The 27,970-nt window shown below is 32.8% G+C and overlaps 7 protein-coding genes across 8 annotated transcripts; 4 read left to right on the forward strand and 3 right to left on the reverse strand.

The window, feature by feature from the left end:
• Nucleotides 1-2,092: 2,092 nt before the first annotated feature.
• On the forward strand, nt 2,093-3,707 carry LOC18015223 (GEM-like protein 2). The gene is made up of 4 exons (XM_006396294.2): nt 2,093-2,326; nt 2,438-2,539; nt 2,980-3,257; nt 3,346-3,707. The coding sequence occupies exons 1-4, from the start codon at nt 2,200-2,202 to the stop codon at nt 3,535-3,537; spliced, it is 699 nt and encodes a 232-aa protein (XP_006396357.1). The 5' UTR covers nt 2,093-2,199; the 3' UTR covers nt 3,538-3,707.
• A 595-nt stretch (nt 3,708-4,302) lies between these two features.
• LOC18015224 (cathepsin B-like protease 3) lies at nt 4,303-6,862 on the forward strand. Its single transcript, XM_006396295.2, has 11 exons — nt 4,303-4,556; nt 4,799-4,852; nt 4,941-5,021; nt 5,111-5,267; nt 5,388-5,392; nt 5,484-5,558; nt 5,649-5,774; nt 5,857-6,075; nt 6,167-6,280; nt 6,370-6,405; nt 6,499-6,862. The coding sequence occupies exons 1-11, from the start codon at nt 4,470-4,472 to the stop codon at nt 6,631-6,633; spliced, it is 1,089 nt and encodes a 362-aa protein (XP_006396358.1). The 5' UTR covers nt 4,303-4,469; the 3' UTR covers nt 6,634-6,862.
• Nucleotides 6,863-12,792: 5,930 nt separating this feature from the next.
• On the forward strand, nt 12,793-14,001 carry LOC18015225 (putative expansin-A17). Its single transcript, XM_006396296.2, has 3 exons — nt 12,793-13,008; nt 13,277-13,598; nt 13,692-14,001. Exons 1-3 carry the CDS (start codon nt 12,873-12,875, stop codon nt 13,999-14,001), a joined length of 768 nt encoding a protein of 255 aa, XP_006396359.1. The 5' UTR covers nt 12,793-12,872.
• Nucleotides 14,002-14,596: 595 nt separating this feature from the next.
• On the reverse strand, nt 14,597-17,630 carry LOC18015196. Of its 2 annotated transcripts, XM_024154250.1 has the most exons (4): nt 17,520-17,630; nt 15,775-15,995; nt 15,127-15,294; nt 14,597-15,017 (listed from the first exon to the last, which is right to left on the reverse strand). In XM_024154250.1, the coding sequence occupies exons 1-4, from the start codon at nt 17,554-17,556 to the stop codon at nt 14,811-14,813; spliced, it is 633 nt and encodes a 210-aa protein (XP_024010018.1). In that variant the 5' UTR covers nt 17,557-17,630; the 3' UTR covers nt 14,597-14,810. The 2 variants fall into 2 exon arrangements, with proteins under 2 accessions (XP_024010018.1, XP_024010017.1); XM_024154249.1 differs by lacking the exon at nt 17,520-17,630 and having other exon boundaries at nt 15,775-16,308.
• Nucleotides 17,631-18,631: 1,001 nt separating this feature from the next.
• On the reverse strand, nt 18,632-19,039 carry LOC18015197 (S-protein homolog 9). The gene has a single exon (XM_006396298.1). It carries the CDS (start codon nt 19,037-19,039, stop codon nt 18,632-18,634), a length of 408 nt encoding a protein of 135 aa, XP_006396361.1.
• Nucleotides 19,040-19,945: 906 nt separating this feature from the next.
• On the forward strand, nt 19,946-22,892 carry LOC18015245 (protein ABC transporter 1, mitochondrial). The gene is made up of 7 exons (XM_006396299.2): nt 19,946-20,670; nt 20,805-21,030; nt 21,169-21,321; nt 21,427-21,585; nt 21,731-21,890; nt 21,989-22,215; nt 22,309-22,892. Exons 1-7 carry the CDS (start codon nt 20,093-20,095, stop codon nt 22,708-22,710), a joined length of 1,905 nt encoding a protein of 634 aa, XP_006396362.1. The 5' UTR covers nt 19,946-20,092; the 3' UTR covers nt 22,711-22,892.
• Nucleotides 22,893-23,036: 144 nt separating this feature from the next.
• LOC18015246 lies at nt 23,037-24,080 on the reverse strand. Its single transcript, XM_006396300.2, has 2 exons — nt 23,348-24,080; nt 23,037-23,204 (listed from the first exon to the last, which is right to left on the reverse strand). Exons 1-2 carry the CDS (start codon nt 23,973-23,975, stop codon nt 23,104-23,106), a joined length of 729 nt encoding a protein of 242 aa, XP_006396363.1. The 5' UTR covers nt 23,976-24,080; the 3' UTR covers nt 23,037-23,103.
• Nucleotides 24,081-27,970: the final 3,890 nt, after the last annotated feature.

Genomic DNA, 27,970 nt, shown 5'->3' on the forward strand with positions numbered 1-27,970 from the left:
TACGAAGATCATATTATTCATTCTTTTTCTCGGCAAAAGAAGACCATATAGCATGCGAGAAAATAGTTTTTACCAATTTTGTCATCACTTTATTTTTGGCAAATAAGTGTTACAATTAGATTATTTACCTAATATGTGTATAACTTTTTCTCTAGGTTCCAACGGATCAATCCACCAGCCTAATTGCCTCACACAAAAAGGAGAGGTGTCGAGTTTATGATGAGAACGTGCAGTATTTCGTAGACTTTTGCCTCTAAACTTCCCTTCTCGCAATTTCTTACCACCATTGTTTATACATATAAGAATCTAAGCATCAACTCTTTTTTTTTTTTGACACCAGTCGCACTATCCTTATTGTTTTTGCAATCTCTCCAATGTAACTTTCGGAGGCTCCCAAACAGAATTCACTATTCAGATATATAAATCAATTTATTTTATTTTGTTTTATTATATAAATAGTTATTAATATATAAATAAACACAAATGTAGGTGATCCAAAGCTTGTATATTGGTGGTTGGGTGTCGGCCTCATAATGGCACCATCCTTGTACCGGTTGGTTACTGGCCGACAGAGATTTTTACTCGCCTCACTGACTATATAGGGAACAAACAGTGGAGTGGTGAAATCATAAAAAAAAAATGTCTTGAAATGATAATTTTTTTTTTGCTACGTCAAAACCATTTACGTGTAGAACCTGGAAATTGCTATTAACATTCCAGTTTTAAGTGAGTTTACGATCTCAGAGTAAGTGAGTAGGAATCACAATAGCATCAAACTTCAGCAACATGTTTTTTTTTTTTATGTGGAGCATGAGTGTATGAGAGTGGTTTAGGGTTTAGATTGAATTTGAATCTTTTTTATTTATATTTTTGACATTTTCTTGCTTATTTAATTGTTTTTATTTTTTATTTTTATTTTTTCCATTGTATTTTTTAGATTCTCGGGTTGATTTGAACATTGTTTATATTACAAAAAGTAAAAAAAAAATTGAGAATATATTTAATATTTATTACTTTAACCAAATTAAAAAGGAAAACATAAGCAAATTATGGTCAAAATGTAAGCAAAAAAATAGAAAAAGTAACAAAAATAATCATATGTGTGATGATAATATGAGAACTTTAAAAGAAACAGTTAACTAACGGATGATTTATACCACGAACGAACCATAAATGTGTTTGACTATTTTTATTTTCCTATTCAAAATATTTTATTTGAATATATTAAAATATTTTATTTGATTTATAGTAAAATATTTTATTTGATTTATAACACTAACGAGACATAGTTTTGTTACTCTTAGAGATCATTACTAACTAGACCTTGAAAATAGAATCCATAAACTTAAAAAGAGGATTTGAACAAAAAAAATTAAAACTTAAAAAGGACCGTGCACTCCTACAATGGTAAATTAATGACAACCACCTCAAGCAGTATAATGATACTTTTCCAATAGTTCTGAAATCATAATCCTCAGCATCTTCAACTACATTGGCCTTCATCCTTATTAGAACCCTGGTTGATTCCACGATAAAGACCATTGATGCAGAGGAAGAACTTTTTTGGTTAGGGAATTGCTTTTTGTTGGCGTCGAACTGATGGCTACTAACCCACGCCAACGCCACACTAGACCTATTTTGGGTGAAACTCATTATTTAAACCATATATTCATCACCGAAGTAAAAAAAAAAAAAAAAATCATAACATTCATTATTCATGCACACAGAGTCGGCCCTGAGTTTTAAGTGGTCTTAAGCTAAAATAACAAATGGATCGTTTTATAACTAAAAAAATAGACAATTTTCTAACTAAAAAAATGGGCCGCAAATTAAAGAAAAATTTTATATAAAAAAATAAGGTCGCAAGCCCATGCTTATACTGTTTGGCCTCAGGGCCGGACTGTTTGGCCTCAGGGCCGGCTCTGCATTTACGTAACATTCATTATCCATGTACGTAAGATAAGATGGAATAAGAATCTCGTTAGGCAAGGAACAATTAAAGTACGTACCACGACACCGTCCAAAGGAGAATCAATCATGGTTATCAGAATCCTTGAATAACAATATAGTAAACAATTAAAGGTTAAATCGCGTACAACCCACGAGCTTCCGATCTATATCTATATCACCTATATATTGTCTTCTCTATCACTATATACTATACATCAACATCATCAATAATCTTCATTAGGTAATATCATGAGTCCACAATACAAGACTGTATACGAGAAAGACTCAACGGCTAGGCACAAGACCAACGGTCATGACAATCGTAATAATAATCCTTACGTCCAAATTACTTCTCCCACCTCGGCTTCTGATAAGAGTAAGTTTCTAATTAATTAGTTGAGAAAAGCATCGATTAAACTAATGGTGATCAATTATAAACTGTGTTGATATTATGTGATATATACAAATACAATGAATCGATATATAGGGTCGAAGGATAAGGTTATTGAAGTGTTGAATCGGTGCGGGAAGAAAGTGGAGGAGGTGACTCGTAAGGCGGAAAAGTTAGCCGATGGGTTAAAAGACCACCGTAAGTAAAAATTCATCATATATTATCTTCTTAAAGGATTTTCTTAGCTCAAAATTTGTTGGTTTTATTTAGGATTGGACATTTCGGTTTTCACATCAGTTTGTTTGTTCGTTTCGGGTTGGTTACTTGGTTCACATATAGTTTAGGTTCCATTTGGCTTTGTATATGAACAACAATATCATTCCTCATTAGATCTTATATTAACCAAATATAACGTACACGTACTTTTTATTTGGCAAAAATATGTGAATTTTTAAAAACTTATTTAGTTTAACTTTGTTTGATTATATTCTAGTTCGAAAAATGATATCGATCTTGGTTTTTGAGTTGGGAACTCGGTTTTGGATTTAGGGTTTCCTAACATATACACAACCCCAATTTTACCTATGAACTAAACCTAAAACATATCTCTGTTTTTTTATGAGACGGTACATAAACAGTGAAGTTTAGTCCTAGCATAAGTGATGCAGCAATGGCAAGGCTTGCACAAGGCACTAAAATGCTCGTGGAAGGAGGACCAGAGAGAGTATTTCAAAGGGAGTTTGGTCTCTTAGCCGCAGAGAAACTCTTAGATTCGTTCGTTTGCTACATATCGACCACATCAGGACCAGTGACCGGAATGTTATACATTTCGAGTAGAAGAATCGCTTTTTGTAGTGATTATGCCATCCGTCATCCTTCTTCCGCCGGTGGAACCGGTGTTCCGGCATACTACAAGGTCAGGTCCACCGAGATTCAATCTTTTTTTTTTTATAATGATTTTGGTTTATTTATAATAGATACGTGATATTATAATGTATTTAAAGGTGGTAATGGAGTTGGAAAAGGTAAGGAGCATAAGCTCATCGTCGAACGTGTTAAAGCCAAGTGAGAGGTATGTGCATGTGGTGACGCAAGATGGTTTTGAGTTTTGGTTTATGGGATTCGTCTCCTACATCGATGCTTTCAATTGTCTCAACAAAGCTCGTCTTAACTCTCATTGTGTTTCTGGCATGTAAACCAAATTCTAAGACTTTTCTTATCACTAATAAGTCTTTGTTGTCTACTCATATGTACAACTTGTATTGTAATCATTTGGGTTCGCCATGGTGTAGTAACAAAAGAATTGATTTACACAAAAGTAACTTGTTTACGGTCGTTATTAGAGATGAGTGCGTTATTTGATAGAGTGAATTCTATTATCTGTTGCTATCTATTATATTACTCTCTATAATTTTAGTGGTAAACGTGATCCACTAGTTTCGTGTGGATCAGCACTTGTAAGAATATATGATTTGTTTGGTTAACTTAGTAAAATAATTAAAAGTACTAGAAAAAAAAAAACTCACAAAGAATTTGCAATATTCGTAGAGAGCTTTTTTTCTTCTTCTTAATTTACACCTTTTAACATACTTTCTTATTTTGATAATAAAGAGTCTGATGAATACAACAAATTCAGGAAATTAGTATCTAAATCTAATAATTAAAAATTTATATAGATACATGTATAAGAGTGAATCATCATATATTAGTTGCTTGCTCCATAAAATTACAATTATCTGAAATTTCCGCATAAATTCAAAATAGATAACAAACTGATATTTTACCTTTAGTGGTTATGGCGATTTCGTAATGAAGGGTCTAACTCTAATCGGACGACGTGTAATGGTTCAACGTGGCGATCATGTATAGCTTGAACCGCCTAGTTTTTCGTAGATGAGAACCAATCAACGGCTAAGATCTCATTTCCCCAACTCTCTTGGCTCTTTAAAAAAGTCATTGGCTCATTCAGTTTCCCAAGAAGTGTCTCTGTCATTGTGCAGTAGATAAGCCACTCTCTCTCTATATTATAAACGAGATTCTCCCATTAGTGAGGTTACTTCAACAAAGAGATCTTTTGATTTTCTGGGATTCATCGAGAAGAGTTTGAAAGTGAAAAAGAGAGATTCCCATGGCTGATTCTACCACCACCACCAAACTCTGTTTGGTCTCTGTTTTCTTACTCTTAGGGCTTGTCTCCTCGTCTTTCGACTTGCAGGTAGCTTTTATAATCTCTGTTATTTGTTTTTTCTCCAACTGTAAGAAAGAAGATCGAAAATTATGTTGCTATGTTTGGTTCAGCTGATCAATTTTGTTTTATCTATTGCTCCTGTGTTTGACTTGGTTCTAATCTTCTGGTGAGCAAAATTCACCTAATTTCGATAACTTCTGATAAACACGAGAAAGAAGAAAGATCCAAACTTTGTCGGCTAAAGAATCTGGGTTTTTTGTCTGAATCAGGGTGTTAAAGCAGAAAATCTATCCAAACAGAAACTGAACTCGAAGATACTTCAGGTTTGAATTCTTTAATCTAATTTAAAATTCGTTATTTGTTCTGTTCTTCTGATTCTCCCTAATCGAGATTTTTAAATTTGGTTCACAGGAAGAGATTGTGAAGAAAGTAAACCAAAATCCAGACGCTGGATGGAAAGCTGCTATAAATGATCGATTTTCCAACGCAACAGTAAGATCTTTAAAAAATTCTCTTATGACCAACAAAAGTTTCATCATTTGTTCTTACAAAACTTTTGTCTGCGTTTTATGTTGTTGCAGGTTGCAGAGTTTAAGCGTCTCCTCGGGGTGAAACCAACTCCTAAGAAGCACTTCTTAGGTGTTCCTATCGTAAGCCATGATCGATCTTTGAAGCTACCTAAAGAATTCGATGCTAGAACCGCTTGGCCACAATGCACCAGTATTGGAAACATCTTAGGTTTGGTTTTAGCTTTCTCTTAAAGCAGTTTTTGTGTGTCAATTGCATTTCATTTATCTGTTAACTAACTCTTGATTTGTTTTGTTCCTTTTCTGATTGTTTTGACGCCTCTCTTAACAGATCAGGTAAAGCTTCAATCTTTGTGGTTCTTGTAACGTTTAATCAAAGAAAACAAAAAAAACCGGTTTTGATGACATTTGTGGTTTTGATTTTTAGGGACATTGTGGTTCTTGCTGGGCATTTGGTGCTGTTGAATCACTATCTGATAGATTCTGTATCGAATTTGGAATGGTAATAATACTAATTAGCAATATCCAAAAACCAGCTCAAGATTTATAAATCCATAGCCTAATATACTTTGTTTGTTGTTCCACTTTTCAGAACATTTCTTTATCAGTAAATGATCTCTTAGCTTGTTGTGGATTCCGTTGTGGCGATGGTTGTGACGGTGGCTACCCAATTGCTGCTTGGCAATACTTTTCCTATAGCGGCGTTGTCACTGAAGAGGTAAAACAAATTTCTCACTAAAATTCCTCAAATTTGAATTTGGTTTTGATTAAAGTTTTCTTTTTTGGTAATGGTTGATTAGTGTGATCCATACTTTGATGATACCGGTTGCTCTCACCCTGGATGTGAACCAGCATATCCTACACCGAAATGTATGCGGAAATGCGTTAGTGGAAACCAGTTATGGAGTCAATCCAAACATTACAGTGTTAGTACATACACTGTTAAATCTAATCCACAAGACATCATGGCAGAGGTTTATAAGAATGGACCTGTTGAAGTCTCTTTTACTGTTTATGAGGTAAACAAAAGAAAATTATGCAGAAAGCTTTAACATTTTTGGTTAAGTTAAAGAAAGATGGATTATTTAATGATGGGTTTGTTTTGATTAGGATTTTGCTCATTACAAATCTGGAGTATATAAGCACATAACAGGTTCTAACATTGGAGGTCATGCTGTTAAACTTATTGGTTGGGGAACTACTGATGAAGGCGAAGATTATTGGGTAAATGTTGAACTTGTTACATTCAAGGTTCTTTGATTGAAAAATTTAAAGTTAAACCGGAATTTTTTTTCGTTCTTGTTTGTTTGTAGTTGTTGGCAAATCAATGGAACAGAAGCTGGGGAGATGTAAGTGTTATTTGTAATTAATTTTCTTAAGAAAAAGTTATAGAATTTGGATTTTTCAATGTGAATGTTGACATATGTATATGAAATTTGCAGGATGGTTATTTCATGATTAGGAGAGGAACAAATGAATGTGGAATTGAAGATGAACCAGTGGCTGGTTTGCCTTCAAGCAGGAATGTGTTTAAGGTTATTACCGGTTCAGATGATCTTTCGGTTGCTTCGGTTTAAGATCAAAGAGGAAAAGTTTGTATCTGTTAGATATATGTTACTTTGTTGTTGTTGTTGTTTCCGGTTAAAGATTTCGGTAACGGGAACTTGTTTGCCGTGAAAATGTTATAGAAATAAATAATGCAACATAAAGCAAAAATAAAATATGGTTTTTAGCTTCTCTCGTAACTTCGAATACGTATAGCTCTGTAGTTGTGCACAGGCACTTTTATAAGAAAATCATAATTCTCGGAAGTTTTGGGTTCGGAAAAGTTCATTTTATTTTTTTGATTCTCTCTGAACAATTCATTCGGTCTTGTGTGTTGTTTTTTGATCTACTCTTCTATTAAGTTGAAAATACGAAAACAAAGAAGAATTCTTGATGATTATCCTAAAATTCTGATATAGCAAGGATAAAGTCTACAAGAAAGATTCACATGAATGACTTCTAGTCATTAAAGATCGTTCTTGATCTTTTCTTAGAATGGTGGGGTCTAAGATAATGATCATATGATAAGCATGATCATTCAGACCCCAATTCAAAAGGTCACAAACGTTGGGGTTCTTAAAAGCGAATGATGAAACAGAGCATGACTCTGCTTATGCCTTAAGAAGGTGAAGCCGAGGAGAAATCGAGAGAGAAGAAGATATTTGTCTAAACTAAAAATTAATATTTATCCACAACAAAATCAACGACTTATTAATTCTAAAAACCAAATCAATTTACAATTTGCAGATAATAAATTAGGTAGGTGGCGGTGTTAATCCTAAGGGGCCATTACAAAATTGGAAATTTTTATCTATCTATATATAAAGAAGGAAAATTATTGCTTGGGTTTATATATAGATTATCCTAAGCTAGGTACTGCACCATGGTACTTTTTTATTTTCTTATCCCCCTATTAATTAATTCCTGATAGTTTGATTGGTCAAATATGTACTTGATTCATATAAATATATGAAATCTATTATTGAAATGGAGAGATGTAGGTCCATGTGTGACTTTATCAAATGGAATCAGCGCATCACCCATGTGATAAGTACGTGGACGTACCATTAGATATGCCATAATATTAGGGTATAGAATCATATATATACATTATTCCTAATTTGATAATGTTACGTACTTATATATATTAAAGTTTTGACTTCGACCATCTTAGAAAAGTATGTTAGGTTGAAGATCCAAATGAAGTATATTTATAATACTATGGGTGGTGGAATGTAGATGAAGAAAATTCAAAACTGTTTTCATAAAAGTATTTAGCAGCATTGTACCACGTCTGAAGTACTCATTTTATATATTCATCGCATATACATTACCTATCTAGCCAACCAATTCGTATTCAAGTATTCAACTTAAAGAAGTTAGTTAACCTTTGTAGTGGAACATGACAAATAAGAAAAAAAAAACTTTATAGAGGATTAACAAAGAAATTTTGAAAAAAAAGCAAAAAAACATCTCGTTAATTAACATGTTATAACTTTCTATTTTCATATTGACTGTGCTTCTTGAATTACAGAAAAAAATCTTTTTACTTTTTAACTCTAAAAGCATCCTTTGTTGTTTTAACTATAATTTAATGATGATCATCTTATAACTATAAACTGTATGACAATTTGCTTCAGAGTACTGAAAATTTGATAAAATATCAGCGTAAGTGGGCAACTTGCAACGTACCACGGAATTTGCGTAAATGGAGGAGCACTTATCATTTGATGTCGATCGTACGTTGAATTTTCATCCTAATTCCCCATTAAATATTCAGATTTTACGTTCATTACCGAATGTTAAGACAACTTGTATATATATATGTAATCATTTGTAATTAATACTTTGACTATACTGTAATAATTCTAGCTAATTCTTGACGAGACGACGCGTTATATATACGTTGTACTAAAAAAACAATTGCAAAAAGATGATTGAACTATAGCCTATTTAAAATATTATCACACAAATATATGTCCAATTTCATAAATTCTTTTTTTTTTGCTCGTTGATACAGGACGTGAATGGTGATTATTTAAATTGTGTTTGACATCAAGTGTAGTATGGATCATATTACCCATCGCCATAGTTGTTAGATTATCAGCATTTTGATCAGAAAGTGTTTTGGCATATTGCAAAAACTAAGAAGTGCTGAACAAACTCTGGATTTGTATTACGGAACGTCTCCTTCTACATTTTTACATCAATACTATCGAATAACACAGTTAGATATCTTATTTATTTAAAAATATAAAAAATTGTTAAAATATGATAAATATCTATTATATAAAGAGTGAGTTGTGTCTCACAAACTTGACACCTAAGCACACATTCTTTTGACACATCAGCTTCTAAAAAATTATTAGATTTTTATTATTTAATAATTTTTAAAAACTTCTTCGTAAATAAGCATCAATTTATCACTTAAATCATTGAATTTAGTGATAAACATACATTTATTAAGATAACTCTCCTAAAAAGTGCGATTCATCTCTCTTAAATTAACTAATGTATCTCTCTTTATATACAAGTTATCTTAGTTAGATTACTGAACCAAAAATAAGAAAAATATAGGAGCAGTCATAAAAGGCCGAGAGAGAGAATATGAGAAATAAGAAAGAAATTAAAAAAAGAGGTGAAAGAGTCGTGAAAAGAGGAAGATAAGAGAAGAGAGGACAAGCCGTGAGTAAGAGAGTGAGAGAGAGGAGGAGATTAATGATAAAGAAAAAAAAGAAGCAGAGAGAGCACATAAACAAGAGGGGAGAACAAGTGTCCGAAAATCAGAATGGATGACGTTGCAGAGAAAGAATAGATCATCACCATCGCAAAGGAGAATATTGAGAAAGGTCTATCTGTTTGAGGAAGTAAGGAAAAGAGGAATCAAAGCAAATCAGAGTGACTATTAGATACAATATCAATTACTAACTCAACAGAGAATCATAGATGACCTATAAAAGCTTTCGATTTCTTTATTTCAGTAAACATCAAAATATCCATGCGAAGGCTAAGCAGCCACTATACAATTTTCCTTTGCATGGAGACCACCAATGGGGGTCTATATTTTATTAGTCTAATTGTGATTATGTGTAGGATATACTAGCTGATCAATAAGTAGCAGTGTTATTGTATAGTTTAAGAGTTCTTTGATTATAATTTACCAAAAATTTATTTATTTTTTTATAATATAAAGTTTATGTAAATGTTTGTGGATACGTATGACAGTTTGTTTAGCTAATTAATGGTTAAAATAAATAATCTACTAATTATTTTAATACATTCCATAGAAATGCTTATGACCTACTAAACGGAGGTAAATGTATTTTACCATGTTCAAAAAAAGAAGGATTATTGAAAGTTTGGCACCAATCATGTAGGAACTAAGTAGAACAAAAGATGAAAGAATGAGTAGTAAAATGTTGTTGTTTAAAGAATCTATTTGAGTGTGTGTGTCTGTAGTGTTTAGAAGGATTGGATTAGGATTGTGTTTTGGTGATTTCATTGGCAAATGTTATCGTCTAATTAGTTTTTTTAAGAAAATTACAAATCCAAAATACAAAAAGAGTTTTCAAAGCGGATTTAGAGTAATATTTTAATATTGCAACTATAACTTTTAACGATGTGAAACAAAGAAATCTATATCATTGTGGTTAAGAGAGAGCTAAAAAAATCTCATAGGACTAGAGAGAAGTGAGAATAACATGATATCATCTAAAATACATCAGTACATTCAGGTTAAACTATAGATTTTTAGAACAATTTAATAGATAAAAAACAAAAAAATGTCTCTGTTTTTAAATATGTATAACAGAAATAATAGATTTTTACACAGTAATAAAGTCATCAACTTGTTGTGAGATTTAAAAAAATGCATAGCAAAAAAAACCCGCGTGTATACGCAGGTATTCATCTAGTTTATTATATAAAAGTTGGGTTGTGTCTCACAATCTTGACACATCAACATCTATTATTTCGACACATCAGATTTACAAAATAATTTATAATTTATTTTATTGATTTTTAATTTGTTTAGAAAACACCAAAGTCGTAAACCATTAAATACAATATAAAATAATTTATAATTTATTTTATTGATTTTTAATTTGTTTAGAAAACATCAAAGTCCTAAACCATTAAATACATTATAAAAGACTTTCAAAAACAGTAAACTTCTCATCTTCTTGTATTTTTTTTTTGTTACAATTCTTCTGCTTCGATTTTAGTGAGAAAAAATAAACCATTACTTCTTCTTATTTTATTAATTATTGATGAAGATGGTCTAACAAAAAAATCAAATGTAATTTGAGAAAACAAAATAATCAAGGGCATAATCTCTTAAAAGGTTAATGAATTTCAGAAAGTCAACAGCATAAAGTTATGAAACTAAAGGCGAATTATCATCTCTTTGTTTATAGTCTGCATTTGGATTACAAATATTTTAAGTTTGTGTGTTGCCTTCAGATTATAAATCTTGACAAATACTTGTTCTGTTGTAATCAAACTTATTTGTATGCTTAAAAATCCAAATAATATCCCTTTAAAAGGAGCCAAGAAGGTGAATACAACATATTTAGAGAAAGAAGATATTTTAGTTGTAATAACTAATGACTAAGGAATTTTTATTTTGTAAAAAGTCGTCTTTCTCTCATGCAACAAATTATTGGGAAGTACTTGTAAAATTTACCAATACGTCTCTCTCATGCATAAAACTTCACAAATTTATATGTAAAAACCAAAATTTGTAACCAATGAAGGGACTGATAAATCCTATTTAATTTAAAAATTTTGAAATAATACAACTAAAATCACGGAAGTAAGTAACTATTTTGGAAAGAAATTTAAATAAAATAAAAATTCTATAACTGTAGAGTTTGGATTTTTAAATTATTTTTTCGTATTTTAGTCCTTTCAGACGAATTTCATAATTGTAGGATTTGGATTTTTTTTAATTTTTTTTTTCAATTTCTATATGTATTTTGCCTAAAGTGGTAGACTTGGGCTTATATGCCAATTTTCTGTACCAAAGTTTTCTATTTTTACATAAAGCAGCCCAAAAAGTAAACAGATGTCAAGAGGATGGAATCGTGTGACCAAAACCTCGATAATCTTTTCAAACATGCAAATGTTCTTAAGATTTAGCATATGGAACTATGGAACCATAAGACGTCACTTTGAGAAAATTTGGGCTGATAGTTTTTAAATTCACTTTAGTTAACGAATATTAAATTTATCGATTAAATTCAAGTGAAAGATTTGGCATAGAAGACTATCTCCAACGTGAGATCTATAATGATTTCATACTAAAAACTTAGTGAAGAAAAGTGGTCATGGGTTTAATACAATTTGGGATATCATAGTTATAGAACTCTATTATATTCATTTTTTTTATATCGGAAGAGTTTGTGAAAAACTTTACCAATTAAAATAGGAAAATCACTTCAAATAACTTTATCTATTTATTTATATATAGGATATGCCTCCTGAGTTTATAACCATAAGTTGATATTTTATACTTAGTTGTATTTGTTGGATTATCAACTCTAGATTTGTTTAGTATAATATGTGTTTGATTGGCTTCTTTGAAAACAAAATAATAACTAACAAATAAACTAATAAAAAATTTACTTTTAAAAGAATAATAACAACTATTGACAACCTCAAAAATAAAATTTTGAATTGAGTTTAGTTAAAGTTACAAATAAATCTTAAAAATATTTTTTTAAAACACATAGAAAAATCTCGTGCAAATGCACGGGTAATCATCTAATTCTATATAAAATCGACTTTCAACCATTAGTTTCCTGCACTTGCCTCTTATATTTGTTTTATACTAACCGCCGTATTACCATTCTGCTATATAAAAAGATCAACAAAAAATTATAAAACTTGGTTGACAAAAAAAAAGAATTTAATAAAGAGAGCAAAGTTTATAATAATACATGTAAGAAACAAAAGCAACTACCTATAGTCACATGCCTTATAGGATGAATTAAATTATCATATGCCTGAAAACTCCGTATTTTTCGCACTCTTATAATCAATCATTGGGTCAATCATCACCAAATCATATTATTATTTTCAACGTTTTCCGCTAATTCCAAGTCATACACAATTAATTTTTACATATATCTTAATTAAAAGAAGCTTTGTGATGTTTACTATAAATAGCTGCTGAAGCCTAAGTCTTATGCATCGAACACAATAATCATCAACCTCTCTTCTTAAAAGAAAGAATCAAAGCTCATTAAACACCTAAGAAATTGATAAAGAAATGACAAAGATCATCTCTCTTTCAGTCGCAGCTATCTTCTCCATAATGTTCTTCACGAAGATCAGCTCGGTTTCTGCAGGTTGGTTACGAGCTCATGCGACCTTCTATGGCGGAAGTGATGCTTCTGGTACAATGGGTAAGTTTCCAAATTAGTGCTTGACATTTGGAGAAACTCATACCGAGCTAAAATAAAAATCTCTCCGTTTGGTTCAGTTTCATTTAATACAAATAAATTTATATCAATTACGATATGCAATTTTTTCATACATATTTCACTTCAAAGTATGATTTTTTTAACGAATTTTCATTTATTTACTCGGCTCAGTTTCACAAAAAAAAAAAACAGAGTTTCTTCTTCCTCAAGAAACCTTCTCAGATATTTGCTTTTCTGTTGTCTTCTTTAGGAGGAGCTTGTGGTTATGGAAACCTATACACGGACGGTTACAAGACAAACACCGCAGCATTAAGCACGGCACTGTTCAACGACGGCAAGTCTTGTGGTGGATGTTACCAGATCGTCTGCGACGCGAGCAAAGTGCCACAATGGTGTATTAGAGGCAGATCAATCACAATCACTGCCACAAACTTTTGTCCACCAAACTTTGCTCAGGCAAGCGACAATGGAGGATGGTGTAACCCACCAAGACCTCACTTCGACATGGCTCAGCCTGCTTTTCTCACCATCGCTAAGTACAAAGCTGGAATCGTCCCAATCATCTACAGAAGGTAAATGATATTACATATCATATATATAGATCAAGAATGTCACATTAATTAAAAGAGTGTGCTTAATTAAAGGGTATTTCTTCTTCTTAATAGGGTTGGATGTAGAAGAAGCGGAGGGATGAGATTTACAATGAATGGTAGAAACTATTTCGAGCTAGTCCTCATCTCAAACGTTGGAGGAGCTGGTGAGATCTCTAAAGTTTGGATCAAAGGCTCTAAGAGCAACAAATGGGAGACAATGTCAAGAAACTGGGGAGCTAATTGGCAGAGTAATACTTACCTTAATGGTCAATCGCTCTCTTTCAAAGTTCAACTCAGCAATGGAAGAATCAAAGCAGCTCTCAACGTTATTCCTTCGAATTGGCGGTTTGGTCAGAGCTTCAAGAGCAGAATCAACTTCTGATAATGATGATTGTATAACGGGTCTATGGTGTTTCTCCATCTTTTTTTTGGTTTGTATTTACTTTCACTGGCGTTTTTTGTTTCTTCTCTGTTGCATCATCATCGTCTGCGATAAGCTGCTTGTTTTGTAGCTGTATGATAGTCTTGATTCCAGAGTGTTTATAATCTGGAGAAGACTCGAGCAGTGATGATTGTATTTGTACATTTAAAGATGAAGATGTTCTACTGTTATATTATATATGAAGGATATCTCATACAACTTACTTTATAGTTCTTTGTATCGCCTCAATATCCATTCTCAACCTCCTCTGCATTGGGAAGATTTTACCTTCTTTCGAGTATGAATTTAGAATACTCTGTTTCCGAAACAGAGCATTCTGTTTTTAAGTATCAAGAAAACAGAGCCATTTGTTGCTTGCTACTTGCTATACTCGTCATCTCTATGCCTATGCTTCTTCAGCAAATCACCCATTAATTAAAGTTAATCCCTTCTGAGACATCTTATCTCATCCTAAACTGAAATTGACATCGATTCCATGGTACCATTATTAATGGGAAATAAGTGTGAAGAAATTGATTTGTGGTCCGAACAAATGTCGAAAAAACTTTGTATTATATATTCGATATTTCAAAGGGTATATAGATCAGAAGAATATACAATTTGACAACAACGTGTATGTAAAGCCAATTGTACATAAGCTTTCAAATTCACCAAAATACAAAGAATATATAGGCTTATTATTGTATCTATCTAACCTGCAGAGAAAGAAGTAGGACACTACTTCAACCTTGGCTCAAAGAGAAGAAAACTCAAAGATCATGAATAACACCTTGTATGACCTTCTGTGCTGCGTCTCGAATACTCAAAAGATTTGTTTTTATCTCTTTGCACAATCTTCCTTCAACTAGCCGCACCGGTAGCCACATCTTCGGTTTTACATCTACCGTGTATGAAAGCGTCGTCGGAAAATCTTTAAACTGAAAATCCAAAGCCTCCTCGTGAATGCTTTTGTCAAACTGTGTAAAGAAAAACAGAATATGATCACAAATCAATAAACAGCTCCGAGGAAAGGTATATGAATGTTGTTGTTCTTATAAACGGATTTCATATTGATATATTATTTACTTGCTCAATGGACCATTTGCCTTCAAACAACTGGAAATCGCCTTCAACCATCTTGAAGTCGATTTCACGTCTCCTCCCATGTGGGAGAATCTCAAGCTCCTTCTCGAAACAATCTAGAACAGCTTTGGCATTGAATTTAAGACCCAGTGCTAAGTTCTGTTGTCCCATCTGTTTAAAGAAACACAAACCAGAGAATGAGACTGGTGTTATCCATCATGACAAAGAAACCACTCGATGACCCAAATTCGAACATACTATCAAATATGGTATGTACAATAGTACAGAATGTTCACATTTAGCATCAAAGTTTCCAAATTTGAAACCAACTAAGAGCAATATGAAATGCATTCAAACCAATGCTTAGCAGTAATGGACTCGTCTCCATTAGAACCATAGTAAGTCGCACCACTTAAACCAACCTATGAATCACCATTTTCAAAACCTGAGTGTTTTCTTCAGCAGAGTGAACTCAATCTCTAGATACAAGAACATGGCGAATTTCAAGCTCTCTAGTAACAAGCCAATGCACCAACTTGGACAAGATCAACAGACAAAGTTATCTAATCTACCAGAATTTGAACCTAAACAGATGCATCGATACATAATTTTACATTTGATAAAACAGAGAATTGGTTTGAGAGCAAAAACCTGGAAAAGACGAGCACGATTCCCTTCTTTCTCGACCAATTCGCTAACAACGAGGCCTGGGATGAAATCCGATAACTTCTCGTAATCAGTCAATACGCTCCAAACGGAATCGAGGCTCGCTTCCATTCCAATCTTCGAACGGATTCGCCGCGAGCTCTTCTCGAGTTTCTTCACCTCGATGAGAACACCATCGTCGCCTAGCAAATCATCCGTCTTCCCATCTGTCAAGCAATCAAGCAAATAATCATCTTCATCGATTTCATTTTCATCCTCGCTACAATAATCATCGCCGCTCGAATTGAACCGCGGAGAATTGTCGCCAAATCGGCAGGTGAAACATCCACGGGAAGAAGAAATTAGCTCTAGTGTCGAGGAAGGCGAAAATAAAGATGGCGTTACGTTATTAGAGTGAGATTTTCTCGCCGGAGAGTGGGAATTCGCTACGCCGGAGGTAGTGGCCAACGCGGCGGCGCGTGGGTGGCGAAAGGCGGAGGAGAAGTCTAACACGATTGGAGAAGACTGCATTGTTTCTAGATCTGAGAGAGAGTCTAAAAGCAGGCTTGCTATGAACTATAGGCTTTTATTTGGGCCTCTTATTTTTCTTATAGTTAAAATGGGCCCATATTAAGCTTTTTTCTTCCCTCCAATATTAATATTTTTAAAAACAAAACATCGATTTAATATAGTTCTAAATAACAGAAATTTAGAATAATGTTTGAAGTTTTAAATCAGTAATAATGTAATTCGTTTATAATATATTAAAACTATAAAGAGAGCATAAATTTATTATATACACAAGGCGAAGAGTATCACCATTGTCGTATTTAATTAATTATAAATATATCGATATAATCACTAGTATTTAGTTATATATAAATAAATTTTAAAATGTATGGTTGCAAAAATATAGTTAGATAAGCAAAAATGTCGTATTTCACAATACTCTATTCTCTATAATTCTGAAAGCTAATTACAATCGTAATATTTCCATTTTTTGCCATTTTGTGCTGTGTTTTATACATTTCAAAGTGTTGACGATGGTTTTGTGATGTTTATATTCATATATTTCCGGTCTAATATTTTTTATGTAAATTAATTTTTTTTTCTTTCTTTCTATGTGACTATATAGGTATTAGAAAACATATTATTAAGTATATTAACATATGATAAATCTTCTTTCTTTGTTGTGATATATTGAATCTTCCACTATTAACATTACACAAAAAGTGCTTGAACTCTTTACCCACTAAAAGTAATAATTTTCACTAAACAGTCATTGACTCTATATTATTTTCCATTATTAAATAAAAGACATCAAACTTTATTTCTAGATCCAAATGAGCTTTTGGGGAAACCTATCGGCTCTGTGTGTTAGATTGATAATCTTCATCAAATTCATTACGAAGTTGAATGAACTTGTGCCAGTGATCTTCAAGAGGAAATTAAAGAGCAACAAAAAAATCTCACATAAACAAAAATCTATACAACCATTTAACAAAGAAAAACAAAACAACTATATACCATCATAATTTATAATATGATCAATAAGAAACAAAGCCGATCTTATTGAAGGAGCAAAAACTTTTCAAGAAATAGAACAAAAAGCAGGAGGGTCATATTCAAATTATAAATTTGGATCTCAGGATCTTAAAGAGAGGAGAAAAGTTTAACGAACGATGTTAAAAACGGATTTCGAAAAAAACATATTACTTACAACTCGAAAAAAAAAGATTGAGTAAATATACCTTCAAGGGTTTGATGTTCTTGAGCTCTAATGGACATTTTCTCTTCGTCTTGTTTGTCAAAGCTCTCAGATGTTTTTGAAGATCTCAAGACTAGTTATATTCTTAACTGATATTAGTTTTTGTTTACATATTAATATTATATATACCAATGATGAAGACCTGTAGGTAGATGCCAACTGTGGCATATTTGTAATTCAGTCCGAAAAATATATTGCCTACTATCCTGACAAGTCTGAGTGGCTTGTTCAACTTTATATTCGAATTGAATATGTAATAACAGTATTTCTTCATAAGATTTATATGTAATAAGAAATACTCCCTCCATTTCATAATCAAAGTTATTTTAGCTAAAGGCACAAAAATATCATTTATTATATAAATTAAAAATAATTCAGCCAATCATAAATAAAATACAAAATATAATTGGTCACACAGTATTTAATAAAGGTAAAAGTTACATGTGAAAACAACTTATATTTTGAAACAAAAAAAAACCCTCTAGAACAACTTATATTTTAAAATGGAGAGAGTAACTTGATATTTTTAAAAAAGTAAAAGTTAAAATAAAATTCCTATTTACTTTTGAGAAGAAAACAAAACGAATGGGTTAAGGAAATTATATTTTCTTTAAAATTACGTTCATGTAGTTTTTGGATCTTGATTATATTTTTTTATATTTTTGTATTATATAAGTACTTTCTCATGTTACTTTGTGAGTGGAGATGCATTTGTACTCGGAGTATAAGTTTAAAACTTCAAATAATCAATGCTACCATACTACAACTTAGCTAGCATATTCAATTATTGTTGGTTTTCTACTGTTAGTGTAAACCAGTCAATTATAGAGTTTTTAATGACCGACACAACAGTTTTTTGGTCAAAAATAAATTTCCCCTATTTAAATTCAAAAGATGTTTAAGGTAAGATGATGAAGACTAAGAAATTTCAGAAATTATGTAATTTTATTGTTGTTCAAATTATCATTTACTTCATCTGGTTTTTAATATTGGATGTTTTGACTGAAAGCACAAAGACTAAGAAAATTTATTAATTTTAGAAGAAATATATTTAATACAAATATCCATTGCAAATACAAAAATGAGAAACTAAAGTTAAAATGGAATCCACTTATACTCTAACTTAGGCGCTTCTTTACCATGTGTAAAGTAAATTCCATCTTCTCTAGCATCCCAAAAATTCTTTTTACCATAATGAACTATGAGACCACCACCTTTATATGCCCTAAAATTTGCATGAAACTTTTGATTGGGTCCTCCCTGCTGTAATGCGCAATCAACCTTGGTCTTGAAAAGACTATCACGAAAACTAAAATCATAGGTTTCTCCAGGTTTCAAATCATGGAAGCCTAGATCGTCCTTATTCAACTGACATCTAATCGTGAGAATGTTTCCTGGATGAAGCGAGTTTCGAAAATGTACGGAGTTTTTCTCCCATAATTTTGCATTACCCAATCCTACACATAATACAATAACAAACAAAAAACATGAGAAACGATTCATCGTTTGGACTAATTGACGATTTTTCTTTTTCTGTTGCATCTAAAAGATAAAAGGTGCCAATTTATACCAAACAAAAATGGTGTCAATTCAGCCATTCAAACTTCTCTTTTGCTTCTTACCAAAAGAGTAACGTTTTTCACAAAAGTCTAAATTTTAATAAATTATTATAGTCAACATTTTATCTTTTGCCTTTTATGATATGCTTTAATGTGTGATTGTATTTTCTTTTCGATGCAAGCACATAACGTAATGAAAATTGATTTTTTTTCATATAATGTGGTACATAACGTTATATGTATATATATTAAGATTTGGGTTTAGTTTCTGCGCTCTCCTAAAATATATATATATATATATATATATATATAATTCAACGTAAATTTGAGTTTTTTTTTTGTTTAGTAACTTTGAAATATCTTTAGAATGAAATCAATGGAGCATAATTTTGTTGTATCAGAAAAAAACTCATATATAGGTTGAACAAAAATGAGGAGCTATAAGTACGAAAACGGACACTTTATTAGATCAAGATAGATAAATGTAATAATACAAAACAAAACAAAATCTTTTTCATGTATAAATTATGTTTCTAAGCTTAACTCCTTTGTGCCAAATTGGATATCTCAATATGTTAGGTTGATAAACATGATTACATGATTATTATGGGTTAGTTGAATGGAAATTTGTGGTTGAGCAGCAAAAAAAAAGGACTAATTAGTTGATACACTGCATTATATGCTATCCTCGGGCTCTCGTATGGCTCAATGGGCCATTAATGGTGACAATGAATAAAGGACTAATTGGGCCGAAACTAGAATCTTCGAAGACGAGTTTCTGGTTCTCGTCTCCCCACGTAAACCTCGGTTCTTCGTCTCCGACCTTCGTGTTCTAACGCAGGAACACACATTTATAAATTTTCTCGTCAAAATCTCCAATGATTCAAACCAAATGCTGAGAAAGGAAAAATCCAACCAAATAAAATGGAAAACCAAGAGAAAGAGTAAAGTCAAATCCACGATCAGAGTACTTTTCACGCGCCGTCATTGATCGGTGATGAGTTCGTGGAAGAATCTAGGCAGGCTCGTGAATGGCCTATCGCTTGTGGCCAAGGAGATCTGTAATCAGTCTCCGGAGTTACAGAGAGCGAGATACGGAGATCTCGAAGGCTTAATCACGTCTTCGGGGAAAAAGGCTTTGGTTGCCGCCACCGACTTGGTCGGCCTCACCTCCGGGAAGCTTCGCGAGCTCTCGAGCCGTCCTCGGTCCAAGGAACCAACCATCGTATACTTCGACGATGGAGACAATAAAGATGGCTTGAGCAACGTCGCTGATTCATCTGTTGCGCCTGAGATTGGATCTGCTAGTGCGAAACCTAGCTCCGTCGCAAGGCATGGTGTTGAATCGAAAATTGTTGATGAAATAATCCTTAGAACCGAATTTAGCGATGAAGTTAAGAGTTCAATTAGAGTAGGCGAGACTAAGGTTTCAGAAGATGAAGACACTGAGAGTATTGGAGTTAGGACCGCCGGATCAGGTGCGGTAGCATCATCTCCGGCGGAGGTAGTTCCGGTGAAGAGACGGAGGCCTAGAGAACGGAAGGTTCCATCAACTCCTATTGCAAGAGCTTTTGGGTAAAATCCGTTTTTTTTTCTCCTATTGGAATCATCAAATCACCTGTTTGACTACTGAGAATACATAGAAACTATGAAGAAGCATTAACAAGTTTGTGTTTCTGAAAAATTGAGATTTTGTGTGACATGTGAAGGTTTTTCAATCTTGGAGCTGGTCTTGCTTGGGGAGCCGTTAAAGAATCAACCTATAGGTTAGTAAATGGGACACCAACCACACAAGACAATCAACCTGCGCTCTCGTCAATACTGTCCAAGGAGAATGCAGAGAGATTGGCTCTTGGGCTGTGTGAAATGCGTGGAGCTGCACTTAAAGTTGGGCAAATGTTGAGTATACAGGACGAGAGTCTTGTTCCTGCTCCGGTAAATACCAATCTTCCTCTTCCCAAAAGTTTTGATTTCTTTCTGTTTACTCTTACCAGCTTAGATCAGGTTACGTATGCCTGTGTGTGATCTGATCACTTTGATATCATGTTTGACGTAAAGTAGCTTCTTTTTTAGATCTTGAATGCTCTGGAATATGTGCGTCAAGGCGCAGATGTGATGCCAAGGAGCCAACTTAATCCAGTTTTGGATGCTGAATTAGGTTCAAATTGGCAATCGAAGCTGGCTAGTTTTGATTATGAACCGCTAGCAGCAGCGAGTATTGGTCAGGTACTAACTTAGTTTTCTGCGTATGTATTCTTGACTGAAGAAGAATGCGTGTGATGCTTCGTCCTTGTGAATGTGTTGAATCTTCTTCTTTTCTTGATGTTTTAGGTGCACCGAGCTGTTACTAAAGATGGATTAGAAGTCGCCATGAAGATACAGTACCCTGGCGTTGCTAACAGCATCGAAAGTGATATCGAAAATGTCAGACGCTTATTAAATTACACAAATCTAATTCCAAAGGGACTCTTTCTAGACAGAGCTGTTAAGGTATTGTTATCTTATCCAAACTTAACTAAGCAAATACAGAACAATCTGATTAAGATAATTGGAAACTTAGAAGAAAATTGGACAATATTCATTACAAACGATCTGTTTATCCGTGTTTTCAGATTCATGACGAAGTTTTATGCAGGTTGCCAAAGAAGAGTTAGCTCGGGAGTGTGACTATGAAATTGAAGCAGTCAGTCAAAAGCACTTTCGTGAGTTGCTTTCAGACACTCCAGGGTTTTACGTTCCGCGTGTGGTAGATGAAGTTTCAAGCAAAAAAGTTCTAACCACAGAACTTATTTCTGGTAACTTGCAATTTCCACTTATTTCTGGTAACTTACTCTGTTCCTGTACATATAATGTTATGGTGAACTGATCCGTTCTTTTAAACAAATTCTTACAGGGATCCCCATCGATAAAGTGGCATTGTTAGATCAGAAAACACGAGATTATGTTGGGAGGAAGATGCTCGAACTCACATTGAAAGAACTCTTTGTCTTCCGTTTCATGCAAACGGATCCAAACTGGGGTAACTTCTTATACGATGAATCCACAAAAACAATCAATCTTATCGATTTTGGAGCAGCCCGTGACTACCCCAAGAAATTCGTCGATGACTATCTCCGAATGGTAAAAAAAACCATCTTATCGATTCTAACTTTTCACACACATGTAAAGAGTTAGAAAATTGAGAACAATTCATGTGACCCTTTTTTTTGTCAGGTGATGGCATGTGCGGATAAAGACAGCAAAGGAGTGATTGAAATGTCGAGGAGACTCGGATTCTTAACCGGAGATGAATCAGACGTAATGCTTGACGCTCATGTCCAAGCCGGTTTTATCGTCGGTCTACCTTTTGCAGAACCGGGTGGCTACGCTTTTCGAACCAACAACATCACTTCTAGCGTATCCAATTTAGGAGCAACCATGTTGAAGCATAGACTCACACCACCGCCTGACGAAGCTTATAGCCTTCACCGTAAACTATCAGGCGCATTCTTGGCTTGTATCAAGCTTGGAGCCACCGTTCGTTGCCGTGATCTCTTGCTCCAAGTTTACAACGAGTATCAATTCGATGATGAGCCACAAGATCCAGCGGTCGCTACAAGTTCCGTTTCTTCATAGCGATTCTCACACAACACAAACTATATTTAGCGATTCTTTTTATCTCCATGGTAGGAGTTAAAACGATTCTTGTTTTGGTACACAATTGAGTTAATTTAGAATAAATTCTTGATATCTTGTATTAATGTAAACATGCTAAATATTACAGTAATGCTGGAGGAATCAATCAACAAACTTTAATAGTTACATTGTTTATATATCTAACTATATATTTTTGGCTTATCAATTGCCAATACTCATCGTCAACACACAAAGAAAACAATTTGTAAAAAAATGACGAAAAATCCAAAAACCCCATAAAAGAATCATTCAAAACGCAACTCGAAAATGCATGCAAGTTTTTTTTTTCTTGTTTGTGAAGTAGAATACTGAGATGAAAAATTTATACAAGGATCATAAAGAATTAGGAGGTTGATGATGATGAGTAGTAGACACAAAAGCCACAGCATGAGCCCACGCCTTCAGCCTCGCTTTCACTTCTTTTGGATCATCCCCTAAAAAAAACAAAAACAAAATAACAAACTAAATCAAAATTTAACAATGCAAAATCTTTAGTTAAAAAAATGAAATTTTAACAATGTGGTTTTGTTTTATAGTAGAAGTAAAGAAAGAAAGTTTGGATTTTTTTGGGACTAACCGGGACTGGAGATACGGTGGTTAGAAGAAATGGGAGAATTGCCGCCACTACTAGTATCCATCGTTGACCCGGAATAAGAGACCCGACCCGGTTCAAGCTCAAATCCTAAATCTTTACAAGCTTTGACTTCTCCTAAATCCATACACAACGGCCTTCCTCCTCCAATCGGCCTCGTCACCACCACCACTCCTCCGCCGTAACCGCTCTGTTCTTCGCCGTAGCTCCTCCGCATACTGTCGACCCACGGTGGATACTCCGGTCGCAATTTCATCCTCCTCCTCTGATTGTTATTCCCCTGTTTCGCCTTTTGCGCTTCGTTCTCGCTCGCGTAAGCTTTATCGCCGGAAACCGGAGAATTCACCGACGTACCTCGCCGTCTTCTCCGTCTCGGAGGTGTCGCCGGAAGCGATTGACATCCTGTTGATCCTTTATCATCGGAATCTGAAAATTCTAGATGCTCCATCGATTTCTCTCCTCCGCCGATAATTTTATCCTCGGAATCAGACGGTTCGCCGTCGGCTTCATCGCCGTCGTAGTTGGAACAGACGGAGAGTCGAGATAACGAGTAGTGCTGTTCTTCTTCTTCTCTGAGGAAAGACGCCATTTTCATATCTTCATCACACGCCATAACTTCTCTGCAACAGATTTAATATGTGTGTATATATATATATATGTATTTTAATTTTCTTTCAGTTATCTGATTGTGTTATCTGTTTTTAGCTTCGGATTTTGATTTTCTGTTGGTATGTTTTGATTTTTAAAAAGATAACGACATGGAGAGCTTATATATATCCTGTCACTATTGTTGAATTTCCAAAATTACCCCTAATTTTGTGTTTTTTTTTTATAGTCGAGTACAACAGAAAGTAATATTTTTATTTTTATTTTTCAGTAATAGTATTTATAATATGCAAATGTATAACAAACTCAAGAATGTGTCACTTGTTTTGAAAAATATGGTGATGTATATACGATAACGATGGCATATTATATTAGTTGAATTTGAATATCACATAATCAAATGATATTTAATTGAATGGTCTGCTTATGTGATTAAAATCTATGGTGCCATTTTTTATAGGTTCTTTTTGCCGATTAAAAATAACAATATAATTGAATCCTGGTTTATGAAAAAATTATATGAGCTTTCCTTTATTTGAGTTATCTTTTTTATATTTTCCGTCCTTGGTTTGAGGCTTTGAACTTTGAGAAAAAAATTATTTGATTTTAGTTGCTTTTACTAAGAAATTAGTAGTATATCTCTTCTTTTTTTAATGTCTGCAAGAAATTAGTAGTATATCTATATTTGATCCAACATAAATGAATCAAAATTTTCAGATTTTTTTAAGGACGGATTAATAAAGATTGTAAATTTAGATTTTTGATTTCAGAGAATTTTTACTGTAAAATTAAAAACATGCTTGAAAAAAAAATTGTTCATCCTTTGCAGTAATAACATTTTCTAACCTAGAAAGGCAAAGAGTATAATGCCAATTTCCACGTGGCACACATCCCTCGTACAGAGAGACTGATGACTGACGAGGATAATTCTGTAATTTAGGCATGGAGGGGATATATCTGTTTGGTGGGAAGTTCGAGATTAGCAATATAAATTCAGTGTTTAATAAAATATCGATTTAAGAGAACTAAACCGTAATTAAAAGAACTTTAGAAATTGTCTTTGCTGATCCAATTAGTGAGCTTGACCAGCTACTACGCAAATCAATCATCTTCTGACACGTAACATCTAGATAGGATAAGGGCCCAGACCACCCTGCACGACGAGGTTGTCCAAAACATCCTAAAACCCTAATTTTTTTTTTTTTTTTGATGAATATTATGGGATCTATAATTTATTGCAGTTCTACTTTCGATTTGCGATTTTTACTGTATGTAATTGTCATTATAGCTTGTACATATGTAGTTCGGGATATAAGGGACCGAGTTTAAATATGCATATGCAGGGTCAGCCCAATGGATTTTACTACCTAATGCAAAAAAACAAAAATCTTAGCCCATTATTAAAAAAAATACAAAATATATCTTTACTTATACTCGATATTGGGTGCCACTATATTTAAATTAATGTCTTACCACTATACTATAACAAACTTTCAGAAATTGGCACCCTAAACTTTTATTTATTTCTTGCCGCCCTGAAGCAAGTGCTTCACCTACTTTAGCTCAGGGCCGGCCCTGTGCATATGCAACAACAATAAAGCAAAATTTAAATGTTCGTTCTTCGGAGATAATTAGTTCCTCTTACATAAAAAAGAATGGTAGACAAATATGATGCTACATTATATACACGTTACGTTATTTTTTATTATGTAATGATACCATGATAACACATGTTATTATTTGTGACGGTTTCATATACTGTATGAGTATTGATAAGTAAGGAGGTAAAAGTTTCTTTTGTGAGGAAAGAACTATGTTAGATAAATTAACTAATCTCATGCATAAAACCAACAACAACAAAAATATTAACTAATGCATTGTGAACACATTTATAAGCGTTTTACCAAAAAAAAAAAACACATTTATAAGCGTGGATCATTTTCTATTAAACATGATAAAGGAATACTATCCTCCTTTAATCATAAGTGTTTTTCTAGAAATTTCAAACTAATTACATAAAATGTTACATTTTTATTAGATGTTTTCAGTTTTCATTAAGGGGGTGGATCTAGAAAAAAAATTAATTGGAAATATAATTTTGTAAATAGAAAAATAAAAATTTAGTTAGAGATAACTTTTTCTTTTTTTTATTACTAAATTAAAAAATATCTTAACTAAATTTATTTAAATTATTTGAGAAAAAATTAAAAATAGTAGGACACGTGACCGTGTTGGGGCTTTACTACGTCCCTAGACACTTATAAATTTGTATCGTCGATCAACAACTTAAAATAATAGATAAAATAAATTATGTTTTCATATCTACATTAAAAATACACAATGAAACTTATTATGATACCAAAATAACAGTCATATAAGAATATTTATCATGAATCATAGATTGTAAATAAAAAATATTAAAAACACTATATTAAAAATATTAAAAACCGTCTGTAGACATTACAGGAAGAATCACATATATGCTTCCATTTAAGGTAAATTCGTCCGATCGCCTATTCGCGTTCAATATTCACTATTCATTACTCTCTCCAATTTTATTAATTGTCGTTTTAGAGAATTTTGTTTGTTTTAAATTAGTCGTCGTTTTCAGTTTTCAATACAACATTTATTAGTTTTTTATTTTTTATAATTAATTTTATTATGTAATTTGTTTTATTATTGGTTGAATTGTGTTTAAATAGATAATTAATGATGTTTTTATATTGAAAAATTAATACAATTAATATTTTCTTAATCTGTGGGCATAATCTTAAAAGGAAAATTAAATAAATTTGGAGGAAGTAGTACTCTTCACGGGAAATACCTTAAGGACTCGACTTATTCTAAAGCCGGCTTTTTGCTGTTTCCAATGGCAACTGGACGGCAGTGATTAGATCTTCCACACGTGTCATTATACAAACAATGATTGATTCTAGTGGAAAATCGCACGTGCTGCTGTCCAGACAAAGATTTTAGTTTCTAGACTAAAAAGATTTTGCAAAGTACTTACCAAAAAAAGGATTTATTGGTTCTGAATCTTCTGACATTAATCTCTTCTTTACCAGCTGTTGCCGATTTTAATAGTAACGCAACTTATTGATATATTGTTAAATTAATCATAAATTAAAAAGGAATTTTGCAATTATGTGATTTAACATGTACAGTAATTTTTTGTACTTAGTGATTCCATTTTTCGATTATGTATTTCGGTTATTTTGTTTGTGTTATCAAGACTTTTTATTCTATTAGATATGCATTATAAACCACTATTGACATTTCATGCTATATTGAAAGGAAAATGCCATAATATTTTAAAAGTTTGTGGTAGTGATGAAGCCAAATATATGTGTGTTTTAAAAAATCTAAAAAGCCAAAGTGTCAAGAAACCATTTCTTCTTTCTTGACTTTATACAAAGAAAGACGCATACACTATATAAATTAGTGAGAATCAATATACATGTAGCAAATATGCAAAGAACGTTATCATTAAAGTATTTAATCAAAAAATTAATAGTAGGTGAGACCGACCCAAATGAAATTTATATGGAAGGAAAACCAATCAACGCACGCTCCCCACGAGGGCATTGAGAATTAGTTTTAGAAGACGAAGTCAATATGACGGCCATTGATAATATTATATATGAACTTACTTTTGTTTTTTTTTGATAAAGCATTTAGTTTATACTTACATATATATTCAATATCGCCGGTTTTACAACATTTTGTATATAAAAGAGGATAAAAAATATAGAAGAGAAACTGAGAGTTTTCTCATAAAACTAATCTTGCCCCAAAATTAGTTAAAACTAATATCACGAGAGAAAACAAATTTCACATATTCTTATAACAGTTTTTATATCTTGTTAATATATAGAGATACAAGTCATGATAACGATACTGGCATTAAGAAGAAATGCGAATGTTCGATCATAACCATATGCATTTAGGCAAGGAATGTCTCACTGGACCCCAGAGGTTGACACATGACTAATCCTTTACTAA

Source organism: Eutrema salsugineum, unplaced genomic scaffold (assembly GCF_000478725.1).
Source record: "Eutrema salsugineum unplaced genomic scaffold, Eutsalg1_0 scaffold_3, whole genome shotgun sequence".
Lineage (NCBI taxonomy): Eukaryota > Viridiplantae > Streptophyta > Magnoliopsida > Brassicales > Brassicaceae > Eutrema > Eutrema salsugineum.